At 38.3% G+C, this 20300-nt stretch overlaps 1 protein-coding gene across 4 annotated transcripts in view; it reads left to right on the top strand.

Annotated features, from left to right (window-relative positions):
• Positions 1–20300, top strand: part of NIPBL (NIPBL cohesin loading factor) — a 194778-nt gene that overhangs the window by 125186 nt on the left and 49292 nt on the right. For all 4 annotated transcript variants that reach the window (XM_060236065.1, XM_060236063.1, XM_060236062.1 and 1 more), the window contains 12 exons: positions 6658–6840; positions 9916–10119; positions 10330–10401; positions 10500–10589; positions 11532–11635; positions 12231–12317; positions 13598–13829; positions 15977–16128; positions 16692–16772; positions 18378–18478; positions 19125–19263; positions 19369–19451. In XM_060236065.1, coding sequence (XP_060092048.1) covers positions 6658–6840; positions 9916–10119; positions 10330–10401; positions 10500–10589; positions 11532–11635; positions 12231–12317; positions 13598–13829; positions 15977–16128; positions 16692–16772; positions 18378–18478; positions 19125–19263; positions 19369–19451 — 1528 coding nt within the window. The remainder of the gene's footprint in view (positions 1–6657; positions 6841–9915; positions 10120–10329; positions 10402–10499; positions 10590–11531; positions 11636–12230; positions 12318–13597; positions 13830–15976; positions 16129–16691; positions 16773–18377; positions 18479–19124; positions 19264–19368; positions 19452–20300) is intronic.

The raw sequence follows: 20300 nt of genomic DNA, 5'->3' as shown, positions 1-20300 counted from the left end.
GGTTCATCCACAGGGAAGATAAACTATGGAAATGATCTTGATCCCCTTCTCAGTTTGGGGTTTTGAAGAAAATATGAGAGCCTATTCTTGACCTCTTGTACCTTGGAGATACTCTTAGTACCTCTGAAGCTCAATGCAAAATCATAGACAATACCCCTTTCCTAAATTGGGGGAGAGGCAGGGTTGTGCCAACTGTGAATTTTGAATGACTATATCTATATAAGATGTATACGGAAAATATATGTACTTCAGTTGTCTTTATATGTGACTGAAATTGGTATTATGTGCATAATGTCAAAGTGGGCTTTGCTTCAGGTGATCAGTTCAGTTTTATATGTAACAGATCTATTACACTGTATTCCTAAACTACGTATGTAATATATTTGAGTGTTTTGTCTTACTACAGAATAAGGCCTATGTGTTTTGGGTATCTTAAAATGCTTGCGCTCTTCCAGTGACGTATTGTACATTTCTTATCGTTTTGTAATTTTTGTGTGTGTATGCATGCATGTGGAAGACATGGTGGCCTCTGGTGACTGACCCCTACTGTGGGCATGGAGGATATTCAGAGAGGTGGCTGAATAAAGCCTGCCCCTGCCTCAGCTGTGGTATTTTTAAGGAGGCTTCCCATGACCCTGCTTAGCTTCCGGAATCTGACGAAATCAGGCTTGTCTGGGCTATCCAGATCAGGGCCATGTATTGTACACGTCTTAAATTACACCACCCCAATACACAGATGACATTACCTGCTTTTTAAACTTTTGGCTGCGCATTACAGATGTAGACTGTTTTAAGTAGTACTGTAAAGCACTGAAGTGGATCTCTGGATTAAGTGTGTATAATTTTAAATATTAATTTCAGTTTTATCTAACTTTTTTTAAAGGGTATGATTGTCATTTTTCTAAAACTTCAAGAATGCTGAAACTGTTCCTGATTCAATTTTGGACAGTTTTGATGGTCCTAAAATTGCCAAAACCAAAAACTGATTCAGGAATGCTTTCAACATTCAGGAAGCTTTGGCAAAATGAAAACCATGCTCTTAAAAAGAAAAAACCCTAACATAAAACTGAAATGATTTTTTTTTAAATTTTACACTTTCAATTCAGATATCGAGTTCAGTGCTTCATATTTCTGTTACTTAATACATAATGCCCTCTAGGGAAAAATACCCCAAGAGCCAGCAGGAGCAGGTGAGGAGAGAGAGAAAATATGCCCTGACCCCTAGGTAGTCTGCAGTGCAAAAAAATTAAAAGGGCTGCTATTTAATTCAAACCTAGTCTCTGAAATTGGGAGACCAGGTCTACCCTCATTGAAAATGATGGCCCTTTAAAGTTTGAGCGACTAGTGCAGGGGTGTCAAACATGTGACTGGTGGGAAAAATGCAGCCTGTGCAGGGCTCAAATGCAGCCCTGAGCAACTTCTTTTGGCATCCACTTCCAGGGCTGCTGCTGCAGCCACATAGTAGCTTGCTTCCCCCCCCCCCCCAACTCCCTCAGTGGCTGTTCGCTTCCTGTTCTTGCCTCCCCTCTTCTCTCTCTCCCCCCCCCCCATGGAGAGAGAGCAACAGAGAGCAAAGAGAAGAGAGTGGCATACAAGAGTTGGATTCAAATGAGTGTTTCTGTAGGTGCAAGGATTTCTGCCCATGCTGTATGTTTTTCTTTTCTTTTGCAGCCTGAAATGCCCTGAAAATCTTGTTCCTTACAGTGCCTTGTTGTGATGGAATGTAATGGGGGGGATCAGAAAGTTGCACTCTGCAGAAAACTTTTGTGCCTGCAAAAATGTTAGTCTGGATCCAAGCCCATAATAGGAGGTGATCCCTTAATAGGAACAGGAACATGTGCATCTGTAGAGTGGCATGCACAAACTGCCAGTAGATAGGATGGTGTATATGCAGTTAGTGCGTGCAGTTTGCCATTTAGAAGGGAAGTCAATGATCAAACACAATAGCAAAACATAGGTAGACTTTAGCAGCCTGGGTGGGTGGGGAAAAGTTAGCATAGGATGGAAGGTAAGGTGAAGGGAGGCATACCACTCCTCCAATCAAAGTTTGGGGAGGGGGGGAAGGAGTAAAGGTTTTATTGCTCCATTTGAAAAAGAATTGGCTGCTGAGGACTTGATTGGCCTTTCTGGATGAGAGCTGGTATGAAGTCAGCTGCTGTTTAGATTGTGGTCTTGATTGCTTGATGATGTAAAAGTAAAAGGTAAAGGTAAAAACATACAGTGTAATAGTGATGGTGTCCTGGGTGTGCTGACCTGCTTTCCTGTGACCTTCTGAAAGTGCTGCAAAACCTTAGCTCATTCCTTGATGAGCCAGTCATTTTCTCAGATTCAGTCCTTCAGAATTCCCAGTCCCAGCTTCGTGTTATTTTTATTGGCTCCATCATTTTTGTCTGGAGATTGTGTAAAAGCTGGTAGACACGTATCTGGTAAAGGTCAGGTACTAATCAAAGTGGTTGGGAGTGATGGCAACAAAATGGTGGTATACTGGTCTTGGCAACACTGCTCAGTCACCAGATTAATAGTGGGACCTGTTGCTGCATGTGGTATTATGATGCATACTGTGTACTCTTGGTTTAGAAGCTGCTATTTAGTGTTCTGTCTCTTAGTTATGTGTTATTGTGAGGGATGGGTTATCTCTTTGAGATGTATACTGGAGAGGAATTGAAAGGTGTTTAATGTCAAATAGCATCTTACAGGGCTAGCTCAGTTTGCAAAAACAAGTAATTCACACATTCTGGCTCTCACAGGCATGCAAAGTTTTTTCAGCGAATCCTTGCATATAAAAAAGCAGTGAAGCTTCTAATTAAAGAACAAGTAGGAGACCCATAAGAACTTGCAGGGGATCCTGGAGAGGGTTTTTCCCCCACCTTCTAGGCTTGGAGCAGGGGTCACTCACTGGGTGTGTGGTGGGGAGGTACTTGTGAATTTCCTGCATTGTGCAAGGGGTTGGACTAGATGACCCTGAAGGTCCCTTCCAACATTATGATTCTATCTCATTTTCTTCTGTATCCCCCCTCCTCTACTATTTCCCCTTTCACTTAACTTGCAGCTTCTATAGCATCTACCTCTTTCCTGCTTCCTTCTCTCCTTACCCACCAGTCAGCTTGCCCTTTTGTCTTCACTCTTTCTCCCTCCTTTCCTCCTGGGAGCCTCTCCTGTGAAAAGTCTGTCCAAGTTGTGCTGGTGCTGGGCTAATGAGTGCCTGGTGGATGTTGCTTAGCCTGTTCTTTCTGGGTCAAATTGAGAAAAAGTTGATAGACAGGTAATTTATATCTACTCAGGCAGGTGGGGTAGGGCTGAGTCATTATCTTGTGGGTGCTTCCTCTGACATGTTAATGGAGGAACTTACCTGAGGGGGTTCTTTTGTATATGGATTGGCTATTGAAATTCTAATCTTATCTGTAGTGCTGTTGTAAGTTGTAGGGCATTTTGTGTTTTTCAGGACTGGAAGTCATGCCCTATTCATTTTTAAACTTACTTCCTGTTGAAATTGTGTTTATGGATTTCAATGGCTTCTCTGTGTAATCTAACATGGTAATTGGATGTGTTGTTTAGCATTACAGTGTCCTGGAATAAGATATGGTGTCCTGTTTGAGTTAGGCTATGTTCAGCCACTGCTGATTTTTTAGGTTGGCCAAGTCTGCAGTGTCTTTCATGTTCTTTTATTCTTGTCTGGATGCTATGTTGTGTGGTCCCGATGTAAACTTGTCTACAACTCCAGGGTAACCTGAAAAATCAGCAGTCACAGTTGCTGGCAAAATGTCAGGTCTCACAATGCCAAGACCATGGCCACACGGCCTGGAAAATCTACAACAACCGTTTCTATTACTTTGGGGAGAGAAATTTTCCACTGGGGTATAATTGATCCCAATGCAATTCTAGCAATATTTTTTCACACATAAAATAATATATTACGTGGAGTTCTAAAGTTCATTTGAGGTCATGTTAAAAGTAGAGGTGATGTACATGAGGCACAATTGACCCCTTTGTTATTGAGGAAAATATGAACTTGCTATAAAAGGTTTCTTTAGGGGTTATGAGGTTTCTTTCATATCTGACTTCAGTACAACGCTGACTGTACTGGCTGGAAAGTTTTAAAGTTAATTTTTTGCTGGCTTGTTTGCCCTTCCAACTAGTACATGTTTTGTACTTACTTGCAAAGCTGTATTGATGGGAGAGTCCAGGCAGCATTAATGAGCACAAGATACCACTACTGTAGTGCATCTTCTGTCCTGGCACTACAGAATTTTCTTGCTGGCCTCCACTTCAGAGAATGGAATGAAATGTAGCAGCATGCCTGTCAAAATAAAAGTGGGCAACAGCGGAATTTTTGAATCAGCAAATATTGCATTGTGATTAGAGTGTCACATTACTACTGGGGGAGATCTGAGTTCAAGTGTTAATCAGCCCTGAGGCTTACTTGGCTAATCACTTTCTCATCCTTATCTACCCCACTAACTTGTTTTTGTGGATTAAGTGGGAGGGTGTAATGCCCTTAGTTCCAGTAAAGAGAGATACAAAAAAATTAAGATACAGGTGGATGTATCATGCTTCTAGTTGGGCAAAAAAAAGGGGGGGGGATTGTCACATCTTGGAAATACTGATTTATCCTCCAAACGTCATTCATTCATGCCCACTTCTATTTGTAAAAAGTCACATCTGGGTTCAATTTACCTGGTTTCATGTTGTTTTCCCTAGACCTCATTTTTGAGATTCAATTTAACTGTATTGAAGTGTGAAAAAGGTTTGAAGTATACAAAGTGTTCAAATTGCACATCATGCACAGTCACAAGAAGGCATTTTGATGTTCTAATAGATTCAGTCATTTCTTCAGAAATGTACCATTTGGTCTGTTTAGAGTTATTAGATTTGTAATCTATCTTGATTTGGTGTACTTGGTAGAATAGAAATTCTGAACAATATTTGTCCAAATTGTTCTCTTGTAGTCAGGCATGTTACTAGTTTTAAACAACTGGAGATCAGTCTGTCTTCTGTGAAGTGCAGTGCATATGGGTTGAATTATTACATTATTCTTATGATTTAAATATGTATCAACAACTTAGAAATGTAAATTTTGAATGGACTTTGAAATTCATCTAGCCTTCATTGTTGTATTGCTTTTCTCTTCTTGGTTTTAAAGAGATTGGTATGTAACCAGTTTTCCCACCTGTGGACTTGGTGATAATTTTCCCAGTTAAATGTCTTGTAGGGTATAAATGTATCTTTTAAACCAGTTTGGTTAAAAAATGTATTTGCTTTTCAAAACACAATGTCAGAATGTCACTTGGTGTTTAATGATCCATAGAATACAAGCTGAGTGTGGCTAATTTGTAAATATGCTAATCATTTAGATCTGTGTTGATTTGAAAAATGGCTGTACTGGAAATAATTCTATAAAAACATTTCTTGTATAGTAACTAATGTTAGAACTATAGGTAGTAATATATTTAAATCATTATGCCATTTGTTGGTCTCAAAAAGAGTTTGAAAAATTAAGCATCTCTTTCCTACTGATAAATTTCACTAATACATGCGGAAAAAAATTATAGTACTAAAGTCAGATAATTATTGAAATTGTTCTTAAACTTCAATTAATAACTGGAGCCAAGTCTTGGAAAACAAATCTGAGAATATAAACCATTCCTTATTCATGACAGATATAGTATGCATATTTTTATGATTTAACTGGTCCCACTGAAAGTAGATGGCCATGTGCATCATGTAATTACAGAAGCAGAGAAGAAACTCTGACAAGCTCCAAGGAAGCAGTATTCTGCTTCTCGTATGTACTGTTAGAAGGGAGATTGATAATCCTTCACTTGATTAAAGCTTCAGAGCAAAGTTTGAGTCCAATGGCACCTTTAAGAGCAATAAAGTTTTTTGGGGGGGTATAAGCTTTTATGTACATGCACATTTCTTCAGATACTGTGCTGTGCCACTTCAGACAAACACAGCTACCCACCTGAATCTATCTTGATTTGAAGCTTGTTCAGTTGAAGTTTCTCATGTATGGGGAAACCACCTTGTATACACAGTGATGTATTTCAGCTCACAATGTATAAATGTAACCCTTGAAGCATACAGATTGATGAGAACCTCAAATTTGTTTTGCATGGTGACAGCTGCACGATGCCACTTAATTGCAACTGTGAAACTATGTTCTTGTTTGTGCTGTTATAAAAGTTGCTTGTTGGATATTCAAATGAAGACATGTTTTCTGTTGTATGCGGAGAGTATAAATCTTGTCAAAATAACTGAAATTTGTAAAAGGGATAATGCCTTCAAACTTGGCTCCATCTGCTGGCAAACACACAAAATTGTTTTGCATATGTACAAAGTGAAGAATTATTGGGGAAAATGCTGAATTTTGTATTTACTTCAAAGATTGATTGAAGTTAGCATCTTCTGAGTTAGTATGCTTTATTATTATTATTATTATTATTTTTATTATTATTTTGTAGAAAGCCGCTTTTATATTGTACAGTGAACTTCTGTCCTTCTGAGTGACAATTTGGGTTAATGAACAATGGTCTTCATTTTTATATTTTGTAAACCATGTGGTGTGTAAAAAACAGATACAAAAGCTAAATTCATGTCTGCATTGTATTGGTATGTCCTTAGGTTTATATTCACTTACAGTTTACTCTTCATTGGTAGGTAGCATAGATCAGTCAGTGTTAAAGGAATTACCTCCTGAACTGCTAGCAGAAATTGAATCTACCATGCCTCTTTGCGAACGAGTGAAAATGAACAAACGTAAACGTAGCACTGTAAACGAGAAACCAAAATATGCTGAAATTAGTTCTGATGAAGACAATGACAGTGAAGAGGCTTTTGAAAGTGAGTAGCATGAATGTTTCTCATTTTGATAATGGTAATACATTACTCTTGATTGTGTGTATGGTGCCTCCCTAGCAGTACTGCCAAAACTGGGATGACTTTTCCTGGGTAAGGCTGGAATCGCCTACTGCAATGCTATAGGACAGAAATGCATGTCTCCATTTTTCTTGCAGCTTGGGAGGGATGTGGCTCTTCAGAAAACTTTCACAGCATGGCTCAGTAAAGAGCTGCTGTGCAACTCACCACAGAGTACTGCTAGAGGGAGTGCAGCAAGTCAGAAGCCAGATAACTTCGGTTTGTTAAGTTCTTGGAACAGCTTGAGGCAGAATTTTTCCTGTTCCTTCCTCCTTTAAGGCCTTATGTGCCCTTTGTGCATGGCTTTTGAAAACTTTCAAACATATATAAACAGTTTTAGGATAAGAGTAAAGTTAAGTTCTTAACCTAGCAGTAGGTTGATATAAGGGATGCTAGTAGTGAAAATTCATCCAGAAAAAATGTTTTGTGGTCCTGCTGAGTCACTGTCCTGTTCTTGTCAACGCTGAAGCCAGGTGTCTCAGATTTTTGTCTTGGTTGTAAGACAGATCCAACAAGATGAGGGATAGTATTCAAGGCATGGCTGCCGAGAGAGGAGGGAACTGTCCAGTCAGGTTCTCATGGCAAGATACTGAAGCAGCAGAGGAGCTGTCCAGCTAGGTAATGATGGCTGAGCAGACACAACAGGAACTGCTGTGGAGAGAGGCTGCTGCAGCAGCCAAAGCAAAACAGTTGAAGGGACTCTGGTTCCATCTCTTACTGGTGCATTAGTGTGGTATGTTCTGTCCATCCTAAACTCTGGTCTCCTCCCACATAAGTGAGCCAGGCTTGAGCAAGCATTTTGCCTCCTGAATAGGCTTTACCTTGGGCCCCAGTCCCATCGCTTTTTCCTGGGATATAAGCAGGCTATGCAGACTTTTGATCACGACCATTTATTTATTTATTATTTATTTAGTACTTTACATTTCTATCCTGCCCTCTCCGCAAGCAGACTCAGGGTGGCTGACCATCAAACATAGCTCCCTAAACAATATGGAGATTTATTTTAGAAACTTCTTGGTGCTGGCCTAGGAAGTTGAATGGTTTTATAGAAAGATTAATGCACTATTATGGAACTCTCAGGATTAATGAACGTTGTATTGTAAAGTTACAGACATACTCATCTATTGAGCTAATAGGAAACAGATTGAAACAAAATATATCAATATTTGAGGAAAGGAGAGTTACTTTAGGGGTTTTGGGTTGGGGGGGGAGAAGTTTTTGAGAGCAAGATGTGGAAGGTGAAGCCCATGCACATGTGTGTCAACATTTACTGAGCACCACTTGCTTTACAAATAATAGAAAGGGTTTATTAAGTTCTTTACAAAGGGCAGAATACAACACCTAATCAGAGTGACCTATAATTAAAAACCTACCAGAAACAAACAAATAGGAGATGGAATATTGACTAAGAGGTTTGGACTACAAAATGAACTTTCCAGACTGATAAATGTATTCTTATGGCTATTATTGCTTGATAAATAAGCAATTGATGAGAATCAGGTCTGAGAAAGAGGCATGGGGGGGAAATAGCTACAGATGTCTGGGAAACCAGAATTTTTAGGGTTATAATAAATGGATCAAATGAATTAGGAGCCCTGAGTGGAACATATCAAGGAGAAAATAGAGGCCCTGACTTTTAAGAGCTTGGAATGTAAACAAAAAAGTAAACTGAAAGTTTAAAGTCAATACAAAATGTGATTGGGAGCCAGTGGTAAGGACAGTAGAGAAAAGGTAACATGTTCATTACTGTGGCAGAGATAAATATAGCAAGGAATGGAACTCCTGTACAGAAGTGTTAGACACATATCTGATAAATGTGTGCATAGTTGCACCACTGTTAGATTTTAACTTTTAAAAGGATTCCTATTTAAGCAATAGTGGGAACTCCTTCAAGCAAAAATAGCAAGTGAGGTCAGACTGTGAGCATGCTTGTAACTACTTGGACTATGGCCCAAAAGTTGTGAGAGTAAAGCCAGAAAGCAGATTGCTGCAATAAGAAATAATTAGGTTGAGCATGTGTTTAATAATGGAAAAGATTAATTTTAGCAGTGATGAACAGAGAAATGCTGTTTTGGTATGAAGAACTTTTAGGGATGTGCTTCCTTCCTTCTCCCCACCCAAGAACGCTTGCAATGTTGTGGCTGCTTCTGCTTTAAGGATAGACAGCTAACAAGTAGGTGGAGGATTTCTATCTTCCTTCCCTCCTCTTCCCCCCTTCCCCCTTACATCTCCTTCTGGTCTCTTGATGGAATTGGCTACATTCAGACATCATATGTATCCACAGCTAAGGGTAAGAAATGTGCTTGTTGCTAGTCTTTCATGTGCCCCTCTCCCTTCATTCTTGTTTGGAGAAGTATGGTTAAACAGTAACACCAGTTGTCCATGATGTACCACTCTAGGTTCATAGATTTACCAAAGTTCATCCCTCCCCCAGCCCACTAACCAGGATTCTAAATCTGGATAAAACCAGCTTTAGGATATTGGGGTTGAGTTGAGGAATGAACTTTGTATATAAACTCACATGTCACAGGTAATTGTATAGTTACCACAACATAGAAGGGGCCAAGGTACACGTCCAAGCCCAGCAATAAGCAACTTCCTACATATTTTTTTCTTGACATGTTTTTTATACGTGTGATGTGTTGAGTTATAGCCACGCTGTCAGGCATATATAGGATTACAGTTCCTTGAGAAAACTAAGATTATTGAAGGAACAGCATGAGGGGAATCCTCTGCCTGTTGATTACCCTGCTGCCTTCTAGAGCTAGAGTACAAAGGCAATAAACAAGTTTTAAGTAATAATTGAATGCAAAAATTTCAGTCATTTTGCACACTTCTAAAAGCTTTTTGGTGGGCTTTAGCAAATTCTGCCTTTTATACACTTGCCCTCCAAGTGTCAATGTACCAGTTGAAGCATGTGTTTTGTATTTTTTATAGTTCACAATGTGTGGAGCTACTTTGAAGCTGGATTTAGCTTTGCTAATACTGTTTGCCTCCTAGCTTCTCGTAAAAGGCATAAGAAAGACAGAAATGAGGATAAAGCTTGGGAATATGAAGAGCATGACAGACGAGGTTCTGGAGATCATAGAAGGAGTAGCCATTACCATGAAGGAAGGAGGAGTTCTGGAAGCAGTCGATATCGCAACCGCAGTCCAGAAGACTCAGACATGGATGACTATTCCCCTCCTCCTAGCCTCAGTGAAGGTGATCATCACTTCTCTCACTAGTGTTCTTAATCTCAGTTTTGTCTAAAAGTGATCCTAAAACTTGGTCCATTCTTATGTAATTCAGATACATGAGGCCTAGCTGGGGGGGGGGGGGGGGATGTTTTAAAATGCTGCTGTACGGTTGAAAAAAGCAGAGAAAATAATTTTTTGCAGATTATTTCATATTATACCTTTTTTGTTATTTAAGTGGCTAGAAAAATGAAGAAGAAAGAAAAACAAAAAAAGAGGAAAGCTTATGAGCCAAAGCTAACACCAGAAGGTAAGTGTTGCTGCTTTTAATGCTCTTGCTATGAATTGTTTATTATGTGTTGTACATAGATCTAATACATTACATTTTCTGTTTTTTTAAAAAATCAGAAATGATGGATTCTTCTACGTTTAAGAGGTTCACTGCTTCGGTAGAAAATATTTTGGACAACTTGGAAGACATGGACTTCACTGCATTTGGTAAAATAGTCTATGTATTTTTTTCAATGTCATAAATGCTCATGTACTTTAAATCTATTAGTGTGATGCATTATTTTCTATTGTAGCCTGCTGTGCATGTCTTTCCTTTTTTAAAAAGCATCCTTAGGCTCTGACTCTTAGAAAGTTTTTCCTTTTCCTGTACAGGTCTTGAGTCCTAGAAAGAATTATTATTGTTACAAATAGATAAATAGATTTGAAAGTGAACTGGACAGTTGAATTGCCTTTGTGAGAGACCAGAGCAACCTGATACAGTGTGCTTTAAAAAAAAGTGCCAAGTATTGTGAGTTATTTACAATTTCTGGCAAGTAACAATAGTCCCTGCTGCTATCAGACACTGGTGTATTTTTTTTAGTGGGTGTATGGAAAAATGTACATGGAAGAATATTATTTTCAAGGGTTAACTCTAAATGGCTGTTGAACTCTGCATTTTTGCCTGTTGAACTCTCCAGCTTTGTGTCAAACTACAATATCTTTTGCTTAGTCTGTTTTTTAAAGAGCATATTTCACCTGATTGTAATGCACATAAAACAAAGTGCACATTTCCTCAACTTTGTGCTCTTGAGAAAGTTTGTATATATCTCCCCCCCCCCCCTTCCTAATTCCTGCCTGGAAGATTAGCATCTGCTAATTTATACACTATCTTTGCTTTTGAAGACTTTAAAAACATTTTAAGGGTAGAATCTTTTGGAGAGGTTGCAATCCCTGGATGACGGCTCTAGATTACATCTGATTTTGCTGCATATATTTTTATTTGAGGTATAGTGTGGTTATTGTAGATTAAAGTAGTTTGCGAGCTGCTGCTACTATCAGTTAAGTGTGGAGAGAAATAGAGTTCTGGACTGCATTACTACATACAATACTGTATACAGTACTGTATACAGTACAGCAACATTTCAAAGAAAATGTTTTTTCTTCGTATAGGTGATGATGATGAAATGCCTCAAGAATTACTACTGGGAAAACATCAACTAAGTGAACTGGGCAGTGAATCTGCCAAAATCAAAGCAATGGGCATTATGGACAGGGTATGTTATTGATGCCTTTAAAATGAAGAATATAACACAGAATTGTTCAAAAGGGCAAATATGTTAGGTTTGGAGGAGTTGTGTGTCTTTAAGATGTTTTGGATTTTGAATGGACTTGATATAGCAAAAAAAGGGCCAATATGCACGGTGTAGATATTTCTCCTTCTTGATTGACATTTTGTAGTCCTTCTGTCTGTCAAGTCACAGTTGACTTATGGCAACCCCTTGTGGGGTTTTCAAGGCAAGAGACATCCATTTTAGAGATGGTTTGCCAGGGCCTGCCTCTGCATAGTGACCCTGGTATTCCTTGGTAGTCTCCCTTCTGAGGCTAACCCTACTTGGCTTCTGAGATCTAATGAGATGGAGCTAGCCTGGGGTATCCAGGTCAGGGCTTCTGGCAACTAGGAAGTTGACTTCTCAAAGAAAATCTCTACTTTAGACCATGACCTAGGAGGCATCTCCTTTGAAGCAGCTTCCTTTGTGGTTTGGAAACAGACTGAATTTGAGGCAGAGTTCATATGAGCATCAGTTTTAATTCCTCACCAAACCTGTAAAGATTGTCTTATCTATTTTGAATGAATTGTTTTCTTTTTAGCTTTCAACAGAAAAAACAGTGAAAGTCTTAAACATTTTGGAGAAGAATATTCAAGATGGTGCAAAGCTTTCCACTCTGCTCAACCAGGTGAGTTGTTAAAATTAGTGATTTTAATGTATTGATTTTAGTTTTCTGCCTGTTGGAAATTTCACAAACACTTCTCCTTTACTATAAAGAGGATGTAGCTGTAGATGGGTTACTCATTTCAAGTGAATGGTTAATATTAGTTTTTAATAGCATATGTAGTTGAAGTATGTATGAACCTTGCTTTAATTTATGAAATAGTGAAGGTCACTAGACAATGCCTATATTCTGTATCACTAAGCTGGAAAGTACAATAATGGTTTGGCTATGAATAAATGTCTTCCAATCTTTCGTTGAGAAACTAGTTCTGTTTGGATGTCTGTGATATAGTTTGTCTTGAAAATAAGCTCACTATTTTCATCGTGTGCCTATTCATAGCAACTGAATTCAGTGTCTGCAAAGTTGACTTAGGTGAGCAGAAATTCTCTGCAATAATTAAAATTTATTTTAAAAAAGAACAGTAGAAGTCTGAACTTACCACCCCACAGCTTCATTTAAGGGAAGTTGCACAAGTGGTCAGTTCAATAATGGATGATAGTGCATTTTCAGCTCATTATGCATATGCAAAAGGAAACTCACTGTTATCTCAAGTAAGGTTATTTGGAACTATGTTTCAGTTTTAGTGATTGTTTACCTTCATACTTCATGTCTGCTGCCTAGAAGGTATATACACTTTACTTTGCTACATGATTCCTTCACCCTATCATAGAATTCATTACAGAGAAAGGCAGTTTATAAATACAAATTTGCCTAAAACGTTTGAGTAATCAAGATAGCTAGAAGACCTGTCCTCTCTTTAAATTCCTTCAAACTAATTGGCCAGCTACACAATCTGTCAGAAATTGCAGACTGGGAAGTTTGCAGTCAAGGTCCATTAGTGAATGAGGGAAGGAGTAGGGGGAGTATGAGAGCAGAGCACTGTCTGTGTCTAGTTGTATTTGGTTGGAGCTTGGTGTGAAGTAGTTACTAGTGCTATCCAAATGTCTGAGTTTGCATTTGGATAGCACTGGGAAGTTGGTTCAACTTGTTAGCAGTAAAAACAAAAAATCGGCAGCCCAACTTTAACTGGAGTTGTCTGAAAGAGTGGCATGTGATGAAAAGGAGTGTAGAAACATTATCCTGGATTTTATCTGGATAGTGAAGCCTTTTAAAACAACCATGGAAAGTATATTTGATTAAAGCAATATACATTTTCATACTCTGTCCAGAAATTTATTTGCTTGTGTCTTCTGTTGATACATTTTAAAGTGTATTCTTAGTCAGCACTCTGAATTTATCTGCAGAATAATGATACTGAAGATGAGGAAAGATTGTGGAGAGACTTGATTATGGAGAGAGTCACAAAATCTGCAGATGCCTGCCTTACAGCAATCAACATAATGACGTCTCCTAATATGCCCAAAGCTGTGTATATTGAAGATGTAATAGAAAGAGTTATTCAATACACTAAATTTCACTTGCAAAACACTCTGTATCCTCAGTATGATCCTGTTTATCGGTTGGACCCTCATGGTGGTTAGTATGAAAATTAGTAGTCATATTGTTAACTTTTGTATAATTGTACACAGTCATAGAAGGTATTACAGACAGATCCTATATCCGTACACACCCCAGTAAACTACCGAAAGGTCATTTAGCTTGGCATCATCCTGCCCATTCCGTCTTGGTGATTGCTCCTTATGCCAGACTTCCTTAGTCCTCAGTGCAAAAAGGATTAAGAAAGTAATGCAAACAAAACCAGTCAAAATGTACAGAAAGCCCCCCTGCACTACTGTACTTGGTTATAAATGAAAATAGTTTTATTTAAAACACATGAATATAAATGGTCACAGTGACAAGATGTGTTACAGAACAATCAGTGTAAGCAATGGGTCTGTCCTGCTTATTATCCCTGGCCTCCTGCTGCCAGCAGCAGCATGGGAAGAAAGCCCATTATGGTTATAGATTACTTCCTGTTGTGGTACCACCACATCAGACCACTCCACAAAGGCTACTGATGCTTGTATTGAAAGAAATAATATCATTAAGTCTGTGCACATGAACTCATGAAGCTACCTTTTAGTGCATCAAAACATTGGTCTGTCAAAATTAGCACTGTATCTGGCTATGGCTCTCCAGGGTCTCAACAGAGGTCTTTTGTATTATCTGCAGCCTAATAATTGTAGCTGGAGATGTTGGGGATGGAATCTGGGGCCTTCTTAATACCATATAAATGCCATCCACCAGGGTTGTGGGGAAGCAGGAACGTTTTTACATTGTTGGTGGTTTTGTCCGAAGATCCAAAACTTTTGGAATTCTATAATAGACAAGATCGAGGTTATAATAAATGACTCTATCCCTTGCCCCCCAGAATCTATCCTTTTAAACTTCTGGCCACACAACAAATTCACTCATCTCAAAGCGGAACTTATCTCCCTGCTAATATTAGCAGGAAAAATCATACTAGCTAAACATTGGAAAACGGTAAAAATTCCCTCCCTTACTTTGTGGTTTCAAAAAATATGGGATATTGTGATTCAGAATAAAATTGCTTCACAAATTTTATTGTGAGAACCCTACGGCAAGGGATAAATTTTTGGGAAAATGGTTCACCTTTTTTTGAACACGTCAATAAAAAATCTTCAAAACACAATAGAATGCCAAGGAAATACTTGTACTTTATCTTATGTTAACATAATTTGTATAACTATTGACTTAGTCTTTTTGGCTAATGCTAGACTGTATCTGGGTTCATATGTTTATTTTATTTAGATTTTGTTGATATGTCTTCTGTATTACTAAATTATTACTTAATATTTATTCATTTGCTGTTTTATATTATTTGTATGTTGACTAAGCTGAAATTTTGAAAAATAATAATAAAAATTTAAGTTTAAAAATAAATAAATAAATGCCATCCACCAAGCCACAGCTGCTCCTCACATAACTTTAAACATTACCAGAATACCATTACCAGGGATCCCTTCAAATGGATTTTGCAAGCCACTCCACTGGTGCTGGCGTGTCTGCGGACACGAATGACGTGAACCCACCTAGCAAGTTCTTGGAGCTCATGAGGGCAGGATGGCATGACCCAAGGTTCTTGAACCACAAACTGGGCCTGGTTCATGACAAATTTCTGTTTGTGCCCATCCCTACTTGTTATTCCCCAGTTTCCACTCCCTTCATTTTCTGACCCTCCAGTCAAGCTAGCACAAGTTGCACATCACTGGTACAGCTGCCAGAGTTTTTAGTGAATTTATGAATGTGGAGGTTCCCCTCAGTCACCATGGCTAGTGGTCATTGATAGAGTTATCATCCATGAATCTATCTAATCCCCCTTTAAAACAGTTTATTCCTGTGACTATCATTACATCCTCTGGCAGCAAATCCCATATTTTAATCATTTTCACTGTAAAGTAATATTTCCTTTTGTCTGTCCTGAACCTACTGCCTATCATCTTCATTGAATGCTCTCAAATCCTAGTATTTTGGGAGAGGGAGAAAAAATTTCTTTGTCAACTCTCCATTATTTAATTTCTATTTTAGATATATTTTAGACTTTCCCTTTGTACAAGGTGATTAGTTAACATATTTCTTTTTTATGTTCACTTTTTTGAGGTGTATTTTATGATTTCTGTGTATTTGAAGTTCTAAAAAAGTAACTGTTTAAAACTTTCTAGGCGGTGTTCTAAGTTCCAAAGCAAAACGTGCCAAGTGTTCCACCCATAAACAGAGGGTAATAGTGATGCTGTACAACAAAATCTGTGATATTGTTAGCAGTTTGGCTGAGTTGTTGGAGATCCAGCTTCTTACTGACACCACTATTCTTCAGGTAAGCTCATTAATTCATTGGATGTTGGTAGTATTTTTAATGCATTTCCAAAGCTCTTGTCTGTAGTGAATAATTCATAATTTTAACCTACAAGAGATTTTAAAAGTTTATTCTATGTGGTATGCAGCATGCAGGATATACATGATTCCAAATATCAGTAACTGCATGTTGTTTTCAGAGTATTCCAATGCAGTTGCTCCATCCTAAACTTAGTGAGCTTATACTGGAGTTAACTCCCGGTTTTGCATGACACCCAACTTGCTTTCCATGTATGTGGTCTTCTGAACTTTTTATCATTAATCTCCTTTTAAAAATTGCAGACTGTGTAAGAATGCTTTGACATTACTTCATGAATCTGTATTGTATCTGAAAGTAATAAAAATTCCATAAAGAAAAGATGTTTTAGCTGGCACATTCCAGATCATTTAAATTGCATGTGTAATTTGTATCAGAAGTTGGTAACCACAGTGAAAGAATATGTTAATGAGAGGACCTCTTCAATACAAAGCAGGTGTCAAGTATAATTAGCATTTACAGTTGCTTAATTTTTCTTTAATTGACAGGTTTCCTCAATGGGGATTACACCTTTTTTTGTAGAAAATGTCAGTGAACTTCAGTTGTGTGCTATCAAGCTGGTCACTGCAGTAAGTACACCCTTTTTAAACCAATGTTTAGAAATGGAGGACCGGTGTTTGTTTAAAAAACTGGAAGCTGTGAGTTAACAAGTACCAGAGACTGACCAAGAGAGAGATCTTGGGGTCGTGGTAGATAACTCACTGAAAATGTCAAGACAGTGTGCGTCTGCAATAAAAAAGGCCAACGCCATGCTGGGAATTATTAGGAAGGGAATTGAAAACAAATCAGCCAGTATCATAATGCCCCTGTATAAATCGATGGTGCGGTCTCATTTGGAGTACTGTGTGCAGTTCTGGTCGCCGCACCTCAAAAAGGATATTGTAGCATTGGAGAAAGTCCAGAGAAGGGCAACTAGAATGATTAAAGGGCTGGAGCACTTTCCCTATGAAGAAAGGTTGAAACGCTTGGGACTCTTTAGCTTGGAGAAACGTCGACTGCGGGGTGACATGATAGAGGTTTACAAGATAATGCATGGGATGGAGAAAGTAGAGAAAGAAGTACTTTTCTCCCTTTCTCACAATACAAGAACTCGTGGGCATTCGATGAAATTGCTGAGCAGAAAGGTTAAAACGGATAAAAGGAAGTACTTCTTCACCCAAAGGGTGATTAACATGTGGAATTCACTGCCACAGGAGGTGGTGGCGGCCACAAGTATAGCCACCTTCAAGAGGGGTTTAGATAAAAATATGGAGCACAGGTCCATCAGTGGCTATTAGCCACAGTGTATGTGTGTATATAAAATTTTTTGCCACTGTGTGACACAGAGTGTTGGACTTGATGGGCCGTTGGCCTGATCCAACATGGCTTCTCTTATGTTCTTATGTTCTTACCAGTATAATTGCATTTGAACTGTACCAAAAAAATGTCATTTTTTTAAAAAACCATTCTCTTCAGAATATATTTATAAACAAGAATTTTCCTTTAACAGCAATATTTTAATCAGTATAGTAAAATCATGAATAAGACAACCTCTTAGTAGAACTGTGTGTAATGTTATTGCTAACATGACTAAAGTAATTGTGATATATGCTGTTTAATCAGAATTTTGTATGTTCACGTTTCTGCAAATGGAGTAAATGGCTTCCTGCTCACTGGACACTTGTTAACTGTCCCATAAACACCAAGCAACAAATATATCACCATTACCAGGCAGCTAAAATGAAGGCACTTACTGAAATATCTCTGTCTTCAATAGTTTGATTTTCTGAACTCCCAGTGAAGAGCAGTCCATGTGCAGAAACAGGCTTCTCTGTATATATCACTCCTTCAGCAGTTAGAAGAGGTTGCTAGTAATGGGTGGAATTGGCAGCATCTCTGATTTCATCTTGTGCCCCCACATCAGGGGTAGAGAAAGAAGTCCAAGAGCTCATTTCTTCCATAATTAATTCGTGTCATATGAGGAAGTAGGGAAAAATGTTAGGTATTACCGCTCTTGTAGGTTTGGAATCTAATTCATCCTGAATCTCAGTTTCCAATCACTTTCAATAGCTGTTTTGTCAAATTTGGCCATTTAGTCTGTACAAGATAAATAAATATAAAGATGAGCCCACTCTGATGGATGGGTTGCAAAAATCTAGTCAATGTTCTAAAATATTTAAACACTATACTAACAGGTCTTCTCAAGATATGAAAAGCATAGGCAATTGATACTAGAAGAAATTTTCACATCGCTTGCACGACTACCAACCAGCAAAAGAAGTCTGAGAAATTTCAGGTAATGTACAGCTTTTAAACTGTGTCTATTTTAGATTATGTTGTGTCTTAAAGCTATCTGGAAATTTTCAGAAGAAAATGGAGCTCAATCTGTGCTGAAGTACCTGCTGGTGAAATCAGTAGGACTTAAGCATGTTAACTGTGTTGTTTTCAAATGGCTACACAAGATCAAGGCATGTGTAGAATTATAGCACTAGGATTTCAGAACAGCTACCATGGCTGTGGGAGAAGTTTGGCTACTGGGACTACTCCAAAATATCCCCAGAAAATCTTAAAAGGGAAAAAAATAGACATTCAGTACCCATCATAAATTTGTTCTGCCTCTCTTTAAGCTATGAGATCATTTTACCCATCAGAAGGATAATACATTGTTGGAAGAGTAGGATTATGTATGAGAGTGTTTTGGCAGGAATTAGGTTGTGATTCATTGTAAAATTGCAACTTTTGTTGAATCAAGCTGTTCTTCCACAAGTATTCTACATATTTTTTATATGTCATTTTCTGGTTATAAGTGCAGGGAAATTCTTCTGTATTGTAAAGAAGATAAGAGTTGTGCTAACAATTGAAGCCTGTTGACAAAATTTTCAGTGTTGTGTTTGCTGTTGTATTTACATTTGTGGATAGTAAATAGCTTGTTTTCTCAACAGATTGAACAGCAGTGATACTGATGGAGAGCCTATGTATATTCAGATGGTGACTGCATTGGTGCTTCAACTTATTCAGTGTGTTGTACATCTACCATCAGGAGAGAAGGACTCAAACTCTGAAGAGGAATCAAATAAGAAGGTAAGATTTGCCTGAAGTGTTTGAAAGTTTACATATTTAGCATGGATTCTGTCTCACAGAAATCACAACATGCCTTTGGTAAACCGATTCTTTGTTCATTTGTAGGTGGATCAAGATGTCCTCATTACAAACTCATATGAAACAGCCATGAGAACAGCACAAAACTTCCTTTCCATTTTTCTTAAGAAGTGAGTAGAACTCAGCTGCTTGTGGATTGTAGGTTTTCTCTTCTGAAATTGTAATCTGCCCATTACAGAATCAGGCGTGGAAACTCTAGAGATGGCTAAACATTTTCAAACAGTTTTGACATGGAACCCAGTGGATTTCTTTTTGTGGGCTGGAATGCTATGGCAGTGGGGTCAAAGGACTGGCCTGTTCTGCAGTAGCACAAGGGATTGCTGTTTCCCTTTGTTCATGCAAGCATCATGATCCTGTGTGAAGCTTCACTAATCAAAAACTCTAATATTGATGGGGCTTTAGAACAGGGTTGTTGAACTCATTCATTATGAGGGCTGGATCTGACATAAATGGGATATTGTGGGGCTGGGCCATGCATGTCATAAAATGTAATGCCAGGTAGTGGAGATATAAATTTTATAAAGGATACAGACAAACACAATTAAAGTGTTTTTTTTTACTTTAAGTACAAATACACTTTAAGCTCTTGCAGTATTTTGTTTCAAACGAAAGGTGAGAGAATAGTACAATTTGACAAAGAAATTTTAGAAATAAAACATCAAGAAAAAGCACAAGGATCACAACAGAAACTAAAAATATAAAATGTCGTGAACCTAGAAAAACATGAAATGGCTGGGCGTTGCTAGCTTCTCCCCACACCTGGGTCTACTTAGATTGGCAATGGCTCTCCTGTGTAATATCCCCCATTGGCTGTGGGTTCCCAGGTTACTAGGCATCAGTTCTCAGGTCCACTCAGCAGTGACATCCTGGCTTAAAGCATCAACCCTTTATTTGAAAGGACAACTCTAGGAAGCAACAGCTGGCCATAGGAATGCTGGCAAGAGAAACTGAGCGATCTG

Source organism: Heteronotia binoei, chromosome 4, assembly GCF_032191835.1.
Source record: "Heteronotia binoei isolate CCM8104 ecotype False Entrance Well chromosome 4, APGP_CSIRO_Hbin_v1, whole genome shotgun sequence".
Classification (NCBI taxonomy): Eukaryota; Metazoa; Chordata; class Lepidosauria; order Squamata; family Gekkonidae; genus Heteronotia; species Heteronotia binoei.
The sequence above is the reverse complement of the archived record's forward strand: the minus strand, read 5'-3'. Positions and strand labels throughout refer to the sequence as shown.